General features: G+C 43.6%; 1 protein-coding gene across 1 annotated transcript in view; it reads left to right on the forward strand.

Moving 5' to 3' along the window:
- LOC108089775 (nesprin-1) overlaps positions 1-17,673 on the forward strand; it is a 95,045-nt gene that overhangs the window by 40,275 nt on the left and 37,097 nt on the right. The window contains 4 exon segments of the mRNA XM_017188168.2: positions 1,227-1,378; positions 6,827-7,796; positions 7,895-8,107; positions 8,165-8,425. Of these exon segments, the coding sequence (XP_017043657.2) occupies positions 1,227-1,378; positions 6,827-7,796; positions 7,895-8,107; positions 8,165-8,425 (1,596 nt within the window).

Here is a 17,673-nt window from a genome sequence, read left to right on the forward strand (position 1 = left end):
GCTTTTATGTTTGTCAAATATTTTTACCAATATCCATGCATAAACACAAGCCTGCAGATATGTAAGTGTTGGATAAATATATATATAGACGTGAACACCATGCCGACATCAAGTTCATGGTCACGTTTTGGACCGGAGCTTGCGCTCTCGTGGTCTCTGTCCCGCTCTCTGCGACTCTCTCTTAAGCTTCAGAAAAGCTACATTCCAGCTGAGTGGCTCAGTGGCTGAGGCAGGTCCAAAATTAATTTAATGATGTGTTGTGAGTGATTAACACGAAAAGCCACTAATCAAAGTAATCAAGGGAGGAAGGAGATGGCTACCAAAACAACATTCTAACTTTCGGTTTCTTTAGACTTTTGATTTTAGTTGAGCCAGCAAAACAGAGACACAAGTGATTTATGACCTACAAAAAAGATAAAGTTGTTTGAATACCCCGGCTTTTGTTTATATTTACATATTATTTGCATTAACTTGTTATAACTTTACATACTCAAGGATACTCACCGCATTTTTAGTATAACCAGTAATTACTACTCGTACAACTTATCAGCAATGATTTCAATGATTTGTTGTTAGGTGAGATCACTGTTTGGCGCGATAACAGCACTTGACGTTTATTTTCAATTTGACAACTATAAATAGTACAAATGTACAAACAAAGCTACTAAAATCAACTAGGCCCACCTCAACTTTCAAATCACATTTCAATTGAAGCAATTTTCAGCCATAAAAGCTATGCCCGGCCATATCGAACTAACGATGTTGTCATTCGTATTCCATATAAAGCTGAATCTAACGATAAAGACAAAAAAAAAAAAACCATCAAACTCATTGAAGATAAACAAAGGCAAACATATAGTTAAGGTTTTAATTCGTCTCTCCAAATGAGTCTATAAATTTTATTTATTGTGATTTTTTGCTTAGATCACATTTTTCACTATGTCGAAAAACTTCTTCTCAATCGAATAACCTCAAGCTCCAAAAGCTGCAAAGTCAAGTCAACAAATTTATTTTTCTTTTATTCATTGGTGACCTTCCGAAAAAACTGGAAATGAAATCGAAAATGAGGGAGAAACACATAAAAATACAATGAGGTTTATGCAAGTTCTACAAAAAAGTATAAATGTGGCTAGAAATGATATATATTCATCCATTACATGATCCCATCAAATTATTCTTAATTGAAAGAACATTTTAATTGATAAATTCTCGTTTTTGTTTCATAGGAATTACGTGAAGAATCAAATCAACTTAAATCATCACATAAAGAAATCGAGGCGCTCTCTAAATCCATCCTCACATTCCTTGGGGAAGTACACAAACCCTCGGCGGAGGCCATACAGGCCAAAGTGGATAAGTTAGTCGACCAGCAGGCCAAGTGAGTACCCAGTGAAACCCCCAATTACCTGAACCCTATCCCATCAACAATGTTCTGTGTTAAACTACGCGTGACTTGGGACCCAAAAAAAAAAAAGGAAAAACAAACCCAAACAAAACACAAACAAAGGCTGCGATCGAAGCGTTTAATTCCGGAAATTGAATTGGCTCGCATACATTATCAAGCTGCCAAACTTGTTGCCTAATGAAAACGAATGGCAATTAAGAGAATTTAACTGGTTACACTCGAATATTTTAGAACCTATCATGTTTTTCTTCTACTCATATATATAATTTAAGATCGCAGAGAAATCTTGTGAATTTCTTGTGAAAATAGTTTCCCTAACTGTGATTCATGCAAACGGAACCTTTTATGAGTCTGGACTTTCTTTATAATTATATTTTTTATTGCAGCTCTCGAAAGAATTTTTTCTTCTCTAGCTTTTAAACCTTTCCTAAGTCGTTTGACTTTTTTGGCCCTCGAAATGCCATATTATTGTTATAGTTGAGTCGAAAACTGACGTCAGACCAACTGTTACGCTTCGTTGTCGGCGTTTTGTGCATTACGTAACCTGAGGCTTATAGTTTTTTTGCCCCTCTCGGCCTTCCATTAACCGAAAACATTAGGTTTAATTCTAGGTTCCGAGAACAGAGTAGTTGGCACGGAAAACTCTTCTTTATTGTTATTTTTAACCATTTGTTTTTTTTCTTATTTCTTTTTGGGGTATCCCCTTCTTCAAAGAACTGTGCCAAAGCTTTGGTCTTATCAATCGCGATAGGGGTCTTTCTACAAACATATATATATTATTTAACGCTTCTCGCTTTTGTGATTTGATAAGCGCCGCACAACCGAAGAGGAATTCTTTTTGCGTTAATTTTGCGGAAATGCTTGATATATTTTTTCTCTGTTGCTGCCTGGCGCTAGAAAAAACACAAAAATCGTGCCAACTTGTCAACTCATTTTGTTCTTCATTGTTCCCTTTTGAGTTTTTCGGCTTTTCATTGGCTAATTTATTTATCATCTGCAACAATCTTAGCAACATGTTGCCGGCAACATCTAGAATTGTTGACGAGATTCAAAACTCACCATACCCGCGGATCACGTAAACACTTTTATTTGTTGACAGCGGCCCAATTTTCTCCCTTTTGGCCTTTCACACTGACACAATTTTTGGGGATCCCCCAACCCCTCTTTTTCCCCAGACTATTTTGTTTTATTTTTACACACAATTTGTTGTTTTTCCTGACAACCGTCTGCCTGAAAAATGAGAGCAGCAGCTGTGGCTATAATTTCCCTCGCATTTTCCCCCAAAATCGACCGCAATGTGCGTAAGTTTTCAGGAGGCTTAAAGCGAGTGAGATGACAAATGTTTTGACTGCTGCCAGGCGATGACGGCTACGATATATCAAATACGTATTCCTTGGATAATCACGTTTCCCTGTTGATTGAGTTAATAACAATCAAGGCAACGTGCTTGTATCATTAAAAAAGTAATATTACCCAGAATGTTTCAAGTCATGTGAAACTATTCTTCTTTTGGAACTCTTTTTTTTATGGAATTAATTCACTGAATTCCTTTAATTGCCTTTATTTTCGAGTGCGGCTGTCCCAAACTGAATAAATAAACTATGCCATCATCGTGCCGAAAAGAATGATCTAATATATACCCCCCGGCGGCATGTCATCGATAATTATATAGTCACAACTGAGATATGTATATTATATATCCTAATTTGCGACGCAAAATTTCAATGCATTTACACACTTGAGATATTAATAACATTGTTTCGGCATGCAACAATCTAATCAACAAAAAGACATTAAGTATTGCGCAAGCCTCTTTTGCATTTTGTGGGATTTAATAATTTATTTTTAACAATTTCTGCTGTTGCCGGTGTGGACGTGTTTATCTAGAAGGCGACAATTAACTCCATTAGCAAGTTATTTTTATTTTTGCACAAATCTTGTACAGATAACCAATTCTCAAGCGAATTCTACATATATACCATTGATGAAATGCCCGAGAAGGTAAACGCAAAAGTGATGTGAGCAAAATGTAAACAGTACGTCGAAAAAATCATAAAAATAATGAGTAAATAAAAAGGCACAAGTGAAAATAAATTTTTTTACTTGAGTTGGGTGACTTCATCGTTGAGAAATGAAAGAAATTAAAATAAAAAAGGGAAACCATATGTGCAAGCAGATTTAAATGAAACGATAATTGAACTATGACTGATTCATAAGTCGAGGATTTTCAAATCTTATCAGGCTTATAAAAATTCATTAGGCACCCAAACAAAACCAAATTTAATCTGTGATTTGCATATGCATTTGCATGAACAATTTGTCACTTGTGTACCGCAAAAAAAGAGAAAATCGAAAACTGACAACAACAGAAGCGAATAATAATAAAAACTTTGACCAAATGAGGTAATCGGGTAATAATAAGTTGATTTCTGGCACTGTTAGAAGTTAACAGACCGCTGTTAACGATTTCAATACGGTTCTCTGTTCCATTCCACTGGCTTACTCTCTCTTTTTGCGACTCTCTCTTAGTGGTAAGTTTATAGCCGGCATTTCTTATCTAAACCGGCAAATCTTTAAAAGGGCTTTTTCAATCAGCTGTACTATTTACTCTTGAAATAATATGACTTCACTGCAGTTTTATAGCCGAAATGCATTGATTTACCCAGTGTTTTCAATGTCAAGCACACTTAGCAATAAAAATATGTAGAGCCCGCTCCACACGCTTCCCCCTTTTATTCAGATATACGTTTGTGGTGAGTTGGGGATTTAGCAGTTTTCGTTCTTTTATTTCCGCTGCGCCTTCGTGCGCTGTTAACGATCAACAGCCGACGAAAGACGAAGCAAGGGAACTGAAAAGTTTTTGGCAATTTTTGCGTGCGCCGCGAGCGTTGAGAATCTTTTCGGTTCAGTTTTTATTTAGAGTTAGTTGCAAGCGGACGTGTCTTCAAACTGGATGGCTGGAAACTAAATGAAAGAGCAAACGAACGAAGCGACCGCAATACATATACGCATATTTTTAAATCAAATTAATTAACTAAGAAGTAGTAAAACCAGAGAAGCAGCAAAGAAAGAATAGCGGCGCCCAAAGAGAAAAAACGAAAGATGTATGGCAAATGGATTTTCTTTCGGGCCAACGGCTTCTAACCGAAATCTATTTTCCTTTTCCCCCAAATTCTTTTACTTTCATGTTGAAGTTTCGAACGCCGCTTTGTGGATTACCAGGCGTATACGTAACGAGCGAAAAGCAGCACATCGTCACAGAGATAATTTTCGAATTGTAGCGTCTGCTTGGGTTTCACCGAAATTCCGACACCGGAATTGAGGCAGTGGAAGTCAAGCAGAGAGCTCGGAAGTTCCATAGTTGAGCACACTTCTGCCTCCGAATTAACAGGAGGTCCGAAAGTTGTCGCCAACAGAAAAAGACGCAGAGTTAACGAGCCAAAATCGCAGACAGAAGACTGAGCAGCAATTAAAAATTGTAGCTAATTGCCCGGCACTTTCGCACTCGTAGCTAAAGTCGTGAAAAGCAAGAGGTGATTGTTTGTCCACAAAAAAAAATCATCTGAAGAAGAGTAATAACAACAAGTACTTAAATGCCAACGAGAGCTGGTAGAAATTTCCAAGACTTGATTAAGTCATCGGTGGAGTAAAACCCGCTCCTCTTTTAAGCTCGTATGCAAAATAGCCACAGCTCACCGGTCTCTGGTCCCCAACCTCTGGTACTCGTATACCTGCCAGGGTCGTCAGGTGTTATTGTTTTTTATTTTCGTTTTTTTTTTTTTTGTTTTTTGTATTCGATTCGGTGGAGAAACGGAGAGAAAGAGAATACGATTCGCACGCGTATCTACTTTAAACGATGACGTAGCCAAGGCGACAAAAATAGCCGGCCTGCCGGCTGCTTATCGTCGACAAGGGCCTGATTACATTCCTCCCGTGGCCATAATTGATCAAACTATGTTTCGCAAATGTTTCGACAAACGTTTCGACAAACGTTTCTTCGGTCGGTAAATGTTTTTCATATATTTGTTTCCACTTGGAGCAACACGCGCCGCTCGTTGCCTTTCACTTTCACTCGCGTTCGCCACGGCATTTCTAGCATATTTTGCCATTTAAATTAGAGCCATGCACTAAATTTAAATCCGTAATTTGTACAAAATGGCAGACGGCTGAAAATAGCGTAGAGGAAAAATAATTTTCCTTTTATTTATTTTGTTCGCTTGTCGACTGCGGCGGCAACCCAAACAAAATTGAGAATTCACTAGTTCGATACATTTGTTGCTGCTGCGAAAAATGACGCCGAAATAATTCTGGCTAGTTTATAGGGTATCGCGTATTTCCGCCGTCCCGATTTCGCTCTTCGCCGGCGCACATTTAACAATTAAATTTCAAAATGTTTTCAGCCGACTTTGCGGCCAATTGGCCGAGAGCCAAATGTGTGTTGACTTGGCCTCATCTTGGGCCGCATTTTGCCTCGGCCCTCGGCGGCTGTAAAGGGCAATAAACGTTCCATTAACGAGTCCGTCATTCCATGCCAAGTGCAACCGTTGATCACGAACACGAACACTTGTTCGAATCTATTTCAAACGCTTTTGCTTTTGGCCAACCGGGCGTATGAGCAATATGCGTCATTTTCTGGAAATACGGAACGGAAATCAATGCGAAATATTCAAACAAGATCGAAGTTACTCATTGATTCATTCCGCTCACTGCAACGCCCCAATGACGTCACCTTGTCTACGGCCAAAATGCAAATCGGACGAAGAATAAAACATAAATAAATGGGTGGAATATAAATTTAAACATGCGCCGCTGTTAAAAATACCCACAAGCTAAAACTATAACAACAACGAGAAAATTTTAAAAGTTGTGCGTGTCCAAGCAGCAGAAGGGAATATTTTTGTTTTATGTTTCTTTCGGCGGCTTTTAAATGAAAAGTTCGCTCTCATTTGCCTCTCATTGGGATCAAGGCAATTTCGAATTATGAGCAATTTACGAAAATCTGTTTCGAATTTCGAAAACGAAAACCGTTCAGACCCGTCCAAATGTGCTCGAGCCGTTTCATTTAGAAAACTCTCTTGTAGCCAAACGGCAGCATTAATTTTTCACGGAAATCTTCGCAGCCTCGAGGCCAAAGCCCAGTGGATCTTACACTTATATATATATAGCGATATATATATATACCAGCAGCAAAAGAACATTGAAAACTTCAGAATTTTTCAGCCTTTGTGCCAGAAGAATAACTTTTCGCCCCTCCTTGTATCTACACATATAGAGATCTTTTAAGATCTCTGTGCGAACGGAATCTACAGTCTATCTATACCAGCAGGAACCGCGTGGTTTTCACACCACACTGTCTTCACAAACATTGAATAACGTGCCCCTGAAAACTGAAAACTCAAACGCTCCGCTCTCTAATTTCAGATTGAACGACACGCTGCGCGATAAGGAGCAACAGGTTAGCAAGGATCTCGAGGAGATCGAGCAAGTCTTCCGTCGCATCTCGCAGCTGCAGGACAAGCTAAACGCGCTCCACGATCAACTGCAATCGGTTCACGTCTACGACGAGCACATCTCCCAAACGGAACAGCTCCTGATCACCTTAAACAGCCAAGTGCAACAGGCGGCCGAGGAGAGCAAATCGCTGGTGGCCCAGACGACGGCCCACTACCAGGCCAAACAGAATCAGCTGCCCAGCGACATTGCCCAGGAGTTCACCGCTCTCGAGCTACTGGCCGAACGTGTACAGGTGACGATGGAGACCAAAGAGAAGGATTTCAAGCGGGCCAAGACCGTGCGCACCGAGTATGTGGCCGGTGTGGATGAGATCCAGCGCTGGCTGCTCCAGGCCGAGGTGCAAGTGCAGGAGCGCAGCCTGACGCCCACGCAGATGAAGGAGCTGCTGCAGCGCATCAACCACGAGATCACCGCCATCTACGAACGCTTCACCCTGGTCAAGACTAACGGCCAGCTGATCATCGAGAACTGTCGCAACAGCGAGGAGAAGACGCTGGTGCAGACCACCATCGATCAGTTAGCCGCCTCGCTGGCCCAAGTCCGCGGCTGGCTGGACGAGAAGAAGCAGGCGGTCGGGGATAGTCTGGACGCGTGGACGAGGTTCATGAACCTCTACCAGATCGTGATGTCGTGGGCCGCCGAGAAGCGCACCTTCATCGACCAGACGATCGAGCTGCGCACTCTGCCCGAGGCACGCAACAAACTGAACGACTATGTGACGGCTGTGAAGAGTATTAAACCGATTGTTAAGCATCTGAGCGAAATGGACAAGGAACTGGAGCACATCGGCCAGGTGACGACTGTGGGCGATCTCAAGGACAAACTGCAGGAGGCCGAGGATGCGAAGATATCCGTGGAAGCGGTGCTGCTAGAGAGGGTAAAGTATTCCAGGGGTTTATGGTAGAAACCCTCTAATAAATTTTATGCAAGTAAATAACCTTTCCCCTTGTATTTCTTTTATTTTTTATCCCACAGAACTCCCTGCTGCAAGAGGCCTGCGAGGAATGGGACCAATGTGAACGCAAGATCAAGGATATACGCTCCTGGCACGAGAAGACGAAGCAGAGTTTGGACTCCGCGCAGCAGCAGAAGAAGCCGCTGCGCGATCAGCTGGGCTTCTGCGAGAAGACCCTGGCCGATATCAATGTGCAGAAGACGAAGCTGCGTCTGTCCATCGAGAAACTGGAGGTGAGTACCGCCGCGGCGGTGGCAATTCTAATCCCCAGCCTAACAACTCATCCGCAGGTTCATTTCCGCAACGGCATGGGCGGTGATCCGCGCCTGAGCGAGAATGTCGATGAACTGGTGCGCGTGCTCGATGGTTTGGGCGAGTTGGTCAAGGCCAAGTCGCAGAGCCTCGAGCAGACGCTGGCCCAGATCGACGTGTACCAGCAGCAGATGCAGACCCTGCGCCAGCGCATCATCCAGGAGGAGCAGCAGCTCCGCCTGGTGATGGCGCCCACGTACTTGCCGCACGATCGCGAGCGCGCATTAGCCGAGCAACAGGTACGTACCTTCCACCAGTCTTTTGATAGATTTTCTAGTAGACCCGTTTAGCCAACCAGCTAGCAGTTCAGTTCAGATATAGCAGTTATTGCCAGGAGATCTCTCTCTCTATTTAGTAAAGATAAATCCCCCTTATTACGAATATATCTCATAAAATCATTGCTGTGAACGATCCTTCATCGCTATGAAAAATAAAAGAACAGTTGACAGAACAACCAAAGAAAGTTATTAACCCTTACCCGAATATATAATATATAATATTTGATTAATCTTTGAAACCGTTTTGTCCCCAACGCTTAAATGTGTGCGGGTAGGTCTGAAGAAAAACAGTTGCACGGTGGCTGCGTATTTAATTTATTTATTTTTTATTTTTACCAAAAAAAAAACAGATAGAACAACGCGCATTTTATTTTATTTCTTTATTTTCATTTTATTCTTTTTTCGTTCGGCAAAATTCTATTACGTTTTTATTTTCGAATTCGATTTATGTCATTATTTCGCACACAACTGCTCACACAAGTCAACATTTATCATTCATCTTTCATCTTTGTGTTTCCTTATGTTGAAACATTTTTCATCTCTCATCTGCCGACCGTGCAGCTCTTTCATTTTCGAATCTCACTTCCCATTGTTACCATATCATTCTCATTTGAAAATGTCTACGAAAATTATACCTCATCAATATTGGCGCTTGCGGACCTCATCATTACCATTTGTCACGTGCTGCGGCCCGAAAGTATTTTTAATACCCAGAAACGAATAAGTTATTGTTGTCAGGGTTAGGCCACCCAGAATAGAAGAGCGAAAAGCGAATTCCGCCTCCAGATAATCACGCAGACTATTTTTAGACCGAAAGCGTTTTCCATTGTTTTGCTGCTTATAAACAAAATGATGATGTTTACAGGCAGGTGGCCTAGCGATAGATTAAAATCAAGTTCTCCCTTGTTTTCCAAATAGTTTGTAACTTTATTACTAAAATTTAACTTTACATTGCGAACTGCAATGTCGGCGGTAAGTGGCAATCATAGAATTCGATTCAATTTGGGACAGTAGTTAAATTTGATAATGATTGGGGGCAGCTCTTGCTATGAGAACTTATTTTGGATATCCTTTCACCCCACCACACACACACATACACCAATGAAAAAGTACAGTCATCACATCGCATTTAAATCGTCACATTTCTTGGCACAATTACACATTAAGCTTTGGCTTAGACATTTTTATTTGATTTACTATTTATTTGATTTAATTATTTAGTCAGCTTAGCCAAGCAATCATTTTCTTCACCACGCAGCTCTCTCTCTTTCTTATATACCTCTTCTATATCTTTCTGGTATTGTAATAGCGTAATTCGGGTTTTCTTTAATTATGGTTACGGTTTATAATTTGTTTTGGTATTTTATTTTTGACAATTGTATTTCTTTTTATCTTTTCTCTACGTAAATTTGGTTGAATATAAACAAAAATCCTGGTGTCGTTGCGCTGAAAAAAAATCGAAAAACAAACATGCAAATTATTAAACACACTCCATAAACATTGTTCTTTACTAATCGTATTTAAACCAATTGAAACTAATCTTTGGGCTTTGCTCGCTTGCCTCTTGCGCTACTTACAAATCTGTGACTAATCCGAAATTGCTACATATCCGATGTAACCCCTTTAACCTTTAAACCCATCGAATAAAACCCCTGATCACACTCACACATAAACAAACACACACACATGGGTACTGCTTACTTCTTCTGTAAAAACGAAATATCGAACATGGTAATGGTCGCTTTTCCTGTATCTATCCCATGGCGTATAATGTGCTCGCTGTCTTTGAATTACCATAAACGAATCTCAATATATATGCTGACATTTCTTGAATTTCTTCTCTATATATATATATCTGCTCTCACGCCAACCATTCGAACTCTTTCAATATAAAAACATGCACCATATATACCCTGAATATGAACAATAGGCATGCCGGGAACGTGTCAAAAATCTGCATTCGAAAATAACTGCACGTAATGAGCGCATCAAGTTGTTAATACATCGCGGCACGCCGGACGATGCCAAGCTAGAGATTTAGGATGCCGTACCACCCCTAACCATAAGTTAAAGCCAAATCTAGGACTAGACCAAAGCCATTGCAGCCGTTTACCTTTGCCACCGCTTTCCTTCTCCCAGGAACGGTGGCCCTGGCCAAACTGTCAACTGCCGTCACTACTCTAACCAAAAAAAAAAAAAAACAAATACAAACATGACCCATGTTTAAGAATACACAAAATTATATATACTATTTTAAAGAATAAATTAAATTATCAAATTATATTTTTAAAACGCAAGCCCTTTTTGGAGTGATATTTTCTAGGGAGTTGAGGTCTTGTGTCCATTGTTAGGTAGCTCAGCCTTGTGTCCCCCCTCTTGAAACCCCTGCAATCATATCAAAGCTAACGTTTTTGGCAAATCTTCCCCCTATCTCTCCCACTCTCTCTCTCTCTGAAACGCAAATCTGAAACGTGAACCATGAACCACGAGCCGTGATGAACAATTAGGCAATGCGGGAATCAATCGATGGCATGCAGCAAGTCTACGATGCGACCGCTCGAAAGTCCTATGCGCTGGATCCCCATTCAGTGGTGACCACTTCCTCGACTGTCTCGTTGCTTATGAAGCCAACGGCGGCGGCAGCGGGTCTGACCTATGCTGAAGTGTTGTCGGGACATGCGAGTCCGGTAAGCAGCGGTAATGAGCCGGTAACAACAACAACAACAACAAACCCCCGACCAGAACGCGACAACTCAACGACCACAACAACAACGACAACCCGGCAACAACAAACGAACGATACTCAGAACCAACAACAGACAACCATCACAACCGTAACGACAACCACAACGACTTCGAGACGTACGCACGGTGAGGAGGTTCACGAGAACCCCGAGCAAATCGAGTTCAATGGCGGCAGCAATACTATTTCCTCAGCGATCTATGACCGCCAACAGCAGGTTACACCACCCAGCGAATATGTCCCGACCCAATCAGTTCCTAGCACAACGACAGCCAACCCCAGTACTCAGTTCATCGAAAGCGAGCAGAAGCACCACCACCACCACGCGAAACCCGGTAAGAAACTCCAGCCACCGCGGCCAGAACGCCGAGCTCGCTCGCCCAGACGTCGACCCCAACAGCAACACCACCAGCAACATCAACCTCATGCCCCAACCCAACAACCCCAAATCGAGATTCAATTCGAACAGCAGCAACAGCAGCCACAACAGGAACAACTCTTCTTGCCCATCGACGACCGCACTAGATCCCGCAGCCCCATGTGGGTGCCAGGTTCCACCTCCTACGCTGAGGTTCTGCGCGGATTGGAATTGGAGCGCCTCAAGGCCGAGCAACTGGCCGCCCAGGCGGTCCAAGGTCGCACGGAGATAACCATTCAGGATGTGGTCGATGCCAGCGCGGCAGTTTCAGGCAATATTTACGTACCCGAACCCCAACCAGAACCCATCAAGGAAAGACACCAGCAACAACAACCCCAACTGGAGCAGTACATTACTGAAACCAGCACCGAACTTAGCTATTCTCCCCCGCAGCAACAACAACAACAACAGCAGCAGCCACAACTGCAGCAAACTCAGCAACAACAACCCGAACCGAAACCCATCAGCAGTTACGAAAGACCCATGACAGCCGAAGAGATTGCAGCAACCTACTTGCAACCCGATCCGCAGTTGTATCAGACAATGTACGAGAACGTGGCCGATAGTGGTCAGTGGGGTTATGTGACTGGATCTGCAGCAGAACCGCAGCAGCAGCAGACGCAACAGAACTACTACGAGCAGATCATGCAGATGCAGTATCCCATACAGTATCAGCAGGTGGCTGTGCCACCGGCGGCGACCACGCAATATCAGCTCTTGACCGGTTACTACCAGCCAGTGGCTCAGACGGAGACCTACTCCACGGTTTATCCAGCGGAACCCAATCAAATCTACTACGCCCAACAGCCGGCGGAGTATGTGCAGGAGTACCCGCAGCAGCAGCCAGCCGAACCCTTGCCGGACTACCAGCAGCAGACGGTGGAGCAGACCTATCTGCTTGACCCGTACCGTGTGGAGAACACCGTCACCTCGACCACGGGCAACAGCGTGCTGGATCGCGTTGTTACCACGTTGGCGTCGATCGTTCAACAGAGCACGGAGCCCCTGACTACCAGCACCCAGCAAATCCAGCCGGCGGTTGTGCAGAGCGAACCCTACTATGTTGAAGAGCACGTTCACACAATCCGACCTGTGGAGCCACAGGAACTCGAACTAGACGAGCCACGGCCCGATATTACCTTTGGTCAATTTGATATTGATGCCATCGAAACCATACCGTTGGATGAGCCTCAAGTTCCTCAGAACCAAGTCCTAACTCAGCCACAAGTCGAAGCCCAGCCCCAAGTCCAATCTCAACCAGCCATTACGACAACCATTGTGGAGACCACAATTGTCACCGAACAGACACAGCCAACTGTGATAACGCAGCAGACTCGGGAAGTCGTCGCGGTCCCAACTGTCCAACGGCAAACCGAAGCAACAACCACTGTCACGGTGCATCCCCAGCCTCAGAGGCGAAGCAACAAGCAAGTCCGGCCCCAGGACATCAGTACAGGCAGTACTTACGCCGAAGTCCTCTTCGGTCTCCAGCATAAAGAGCATCCAGTTTTCCAGCCATCCAGTCAGCAACCGACCCCAGTGCGCCTCACGTCCTCGCCGCCCTTGCAACGCAAGCCAGAACAGGCAACTATCAGTACTGCAACCTTTACGAATAAAACCATTCAGCAAGCCAGACATGTCGAGAAATCGCCAACATGGGAACGCAAAGTCGACAGTGCGGACTCACGCTCGTCGAGATCGAAGAGAGTGCGTCACGAACCTCAACCGGAACCATTGCCAATCAAACAGAGTACCAGAAAAGATGGTAAGACGGTGAAGAAATCCCAATCTCCGGAAAGAAATGGAACCGTGGTAGAGAGCATTACTGTGGTTGAGGAAACTACTAAGCCTGAGCCAAAGCCAAGGAAATCAAAGAAGCCGAAAAAGCCAACCGATGAGGCCGTCCCAATTGTTGAGCTTAAGGATGAACCATCTGCTGTTGCTTCCGTGCCATCTAAAAAGGATAAGAAATCACCGGTTTTGGAGAAAAAAGGAGACAGTGGTCGAAACAACTGTGATAAAGAATATTGTTGAGCCTACTCCTGAGGTTAAAAAGCCAGTGGAAGTTGCTCCAGCGCCTCCAAAGAAAGAAAAGAAACAAAAACCAGCTAAGGAAATCGAGACTCCAAAGACGGAAACGAAAATTGTGGAGGTGGCACCAGTCGCTCCAACCAGAAAAGAGAAGAAACCAGCGAAGGCTGTTGTTGAGCCAGAAATCAAAAAGGAATCTACCAAGCCAACAGTTTCTGAATCAACTGAAACGAAGGTTGTCCAACCGGCTGTCATTGAAGAGGCTGTCATTGAAGAGAAACCTCTGACTCCAGCAGCACCTTCAAAGAAGGATAAAAAGAAGACCAAAACAGTTGTAGAGGAAGTGACTATCAAGGCAGTAGAACCTGTTATTGAAAAAGAAATAGTCCAACCCCCTGTGATTGAAGTAAAAGAAGTTTCTGAAATTGTTGAACCTCAAGTGTCTGCTACTGTTTCCAAAAAGGAGAAGAAACAGACCAAAACTTTTGTGGAAACTTCGAGTGTAACTGTGCAAAACGTGGAACCAGTTCAACTTGAAATCCCTACCCCAGTTGCCCCGAAAAAAGACAAAAAGGGTTCTAAGAAGGGAGCTAAGCAAGATGAGACTAAAACCCAAGTGGTGTCTACCCCTGCGGAGATTAATACAACCAAAACAATTGAAACAGTTACTGTTACTGAAAACATTGTAGAAATTGAGCCTGAGGTTTTGGTCGAAATATCCGAACCAAGAGAACAGTTGCCTGATTCAGTTACTGAAACAACTCCAGTAAAGGAAATAGTAACTGAACCGGAAGTCGTACTTACTGCTGAGGAGACACCTGCAAAATCTGTAGAGATTGCTCCCACGGACATTACTGAAACCATTATCGAAGGCGAGCCAACGGTTACAACATCGACCAACACCATCTCTACGGAAAGTGGAACCACAACCATCACAACGCGTACAATAACGAAGCACATTACCAAGCGTATAGTGAAGCGCATTGTAGATGGCAGGGAGGAGATTGTCGAGGAAGATGTCATTGATGACTTGCCCGAAGAGAACATTTCCGTTGAGCAGTACAATCTTCCAACGATTGAAACTACAACCAGTGAAATACCAATTGAGGTGACAGGACTCTCTACAACTAAAGACACGATTGTGCAGCAGGGATCGATAACTAAGACTGTTATTACCAAGACAAAGCGCATCCTAAAACGAATAACCGAAGACGGTGAAGAAATAGTTGAAGAGGTCTTCGAGGATGAACCTGAGGTGGAGCGTGATGTGACTCTTCTGCCTACCACAGTGACGACTTCGTTTGATGTCATTGAGGATGCTGCCCAGAATGTTGTTGAAGAAGTCTTAAAACAAGCTGAAGAAATAACAAAACCTGAGTTGGAAAAGCTGAGCCAGGAGAAGGCTAAGACCTCAAATGGATTTGAACAGAAGCCGGCTAAGCCCGAAGTAACTAGTGAAGTTGTGGCCGATGTTCCAATTGAGCCGGAGCAAAAGAAGCCTCAAAAGCCCTCGAGGAAGGACAAGAAAAAGCAAAAGAAGGAGGAGAAGCAGCAAGAGGCTCCCATCGAGAAGGAGAAGGTAGTCGAAATTGTTGAACCACAACCACAAATCACAGAGCCCCTGAAGATAACAAGTGCAATTACTACGGATAATAATCAAAATACTTCGTCCGAACAAACCATTGTCAGCGATGACAGCGGTCTCGTGAAGACGACCGTTATCCGTACAACCAAAATAGTTAAAAAGATCAGCAGTCAGCAGGAAAGTCAAGATATGACCTCTTCGACGCATTCACATGCACCTTCATCTCTGGGGTCTTACGATTTCGCAGAAGAAGCCCTCGAATCCCCCAAAGTAGAAAAATCGGAGACGAACAGCCGCGAAATTAGTGATGAGGGAGTTGTTAAAACAACCAAGACCACAACCACTAAAACAATTAAATCTCCCAAGGTGGAAGAAGTTCTGGTGGAACCGACGTTGGATGTAACTTCAAGCACGGTAACTGCTTCCCCTGACGTTGTTGAAGAGACTGATGAGGGTGGTGTGATAAAAACAACTATTGTTCGCACCACCAAGATCGTCAAAAAGATTTCCCACGAGAGTGAAAATATCAGCGAGACCAGCAGCGAGGCGGAGACTTCTCTTCCAATTGTCGAGACAATCATGCAAGATGCTCCAATTGTAGCAGAGTCTGTAACAAAGGAGTCGAACAGCGAGGGCATAACTAAGACAACAACTACCAGAACAACCAAGGCTATAATTGAAGACGAAGCTCTTAACCTTCCCGAAGTTCCTGTAGCGCCCGTTGAATCAATTGTAGAAGAAGTAGTAAGGTTACCAGAAGTTCCAAAATCTCCTGTTTTTGAGGAGGATAAGTTCCTGATTGCGCAAGCAACAATCAAAGCTCCCCAGGATAAGGAAGTAAAGTCTACAGTTCTGGACTTTATCACAGCGGAGCAGAATGCTGCCGAAAAATCTCCCAAGCAAGAAAAACGGGTTGCTGAGGTTGTAGCGGAACCTGAAATCATTGCTCCTGCCGAAGATGTTACTGAGCCGGAGCCGGAATCTTCAGGGGTTGGTGATGTTGTTAAAACTACGATTGTCCGAACCACAAAGATTGTCAAAAAGGTTTCCCAGAACACAGAACAATCTGTTGAAGTTAACGTTGTTGCTCCCGATTCGGAGACGGTAGAAATTGTGCCACAAGAGCCAGTTGAGGAGGTCAGTGGTGGTGTAACGACGACAACAACCGTGCGTACTAAGAAGATCGTTAAGAAGCTGAATGAAGATGGCGAAACGACCACGGAGGAGACCAGCACCGCCAGCGAGCCAGTGACAGTGAGAGAAGCTTCGCCGGCTATATCAGAAATACCGAGCGAAACATCAACCACATCTAGTCAAATCGATGGTGCAATTATCAAGACTACAACAATTCGAACTATGCGCATCACCAAGAGGATAGCCAATGACGGACGGATTCTTCTCACTGAAAGCGAGACACCTAGTGATGTAATCGTGACTTCAAGCATTGAGATGCCAGATCAGAGACCAATTAGTCCGGTTGTTTCCACCCGATCGCCGTCTCCCGCTGTCACGCCTAGTTCAGAACTTAAGCTAGGAAATCTGGGTTCCAACATACAGTTAGGATTGAAGGACAGTCCGACTGGGGTCAAGGTTATTGGCATCGAAACGAACACTGTTGAGTTGCCGAAGCTTGATGAAAGCAAGACTAATGGGGCCATTAACGAGACGGACAGTATTACCACTACTACGACGACTACCAGGAACACGATACTCACGACAACCCAACGACGAAGCTTCGAAACCGAAGATGGCACAAATGTTCTTTTCGTGGGAGAAGGCATTGACGGTGCTTATCCACCGGGTACAGTGCAGAAAATTTCCCTAATTACTCATGAGGAGAAACTGAAGACACCTATCGTGAAAATGCATCTTGATTTTCCGGAGGTTAGTCTTCGTGTGACCGAGACTGTGACTGAAAATGTGGAATCCCTGCAAAGAACAGCCGAGATTAGTGAGAATGCCGTTATTGAGGTAGCGGAGTTGTCCAAATCTGAAGTCCCAGAAGCAGTAGAATCCCAGCCAGAACCCATTCCCGAAATACCTGCAACAACAACCCAATCAGACAAGCCTGTAAAGGTTCCCGAAGTGACCCCTTCAGATTTCCCTGAAAATAGCCCCTCAGAATTAAGCCCCGAAGAGCAACAACTCTTTGAGGATATTCAGAAAAAACTCTCCAAGAAAGACAAAAAGAAGCGACCCGCTATTCCAGAAGAGTTCATTAAGCAGGAAACAGTTCAGGTTATTCAGGAGGAAATTAAAGGTAATGAAGTTGTTAGTGTTCCTTCTGTAGTTGAAAAACTAACCAATATAGTTGAACCTCTAGCCGAGCCAATTGTAGAAACTCTTCCAGCTCAAGCCAATGAAGAAGTTAAGGTTGATATTCAGCCAATAACTCTTCTAGAGCCTAAGAAATTACTCCCCAACATCTCCCA

The sequence above is a fragment of the Drosophila ficusphila genome, unplaced genomic scaffold (genome assembly GCF_018152265.1).
Source record: "Drosophila ficusphila isolate 14025-0441.05 unplaced genomic scaffold, ASM1815226v1 contig_412, whole genome shotgun sequence".
Taxonomy (NCBI): Eukaryota; Metazoa; Arthropoda; class Insecta; order Diptera; family Drosophilidae; genus Drosophila; species Drosophila ficusphila.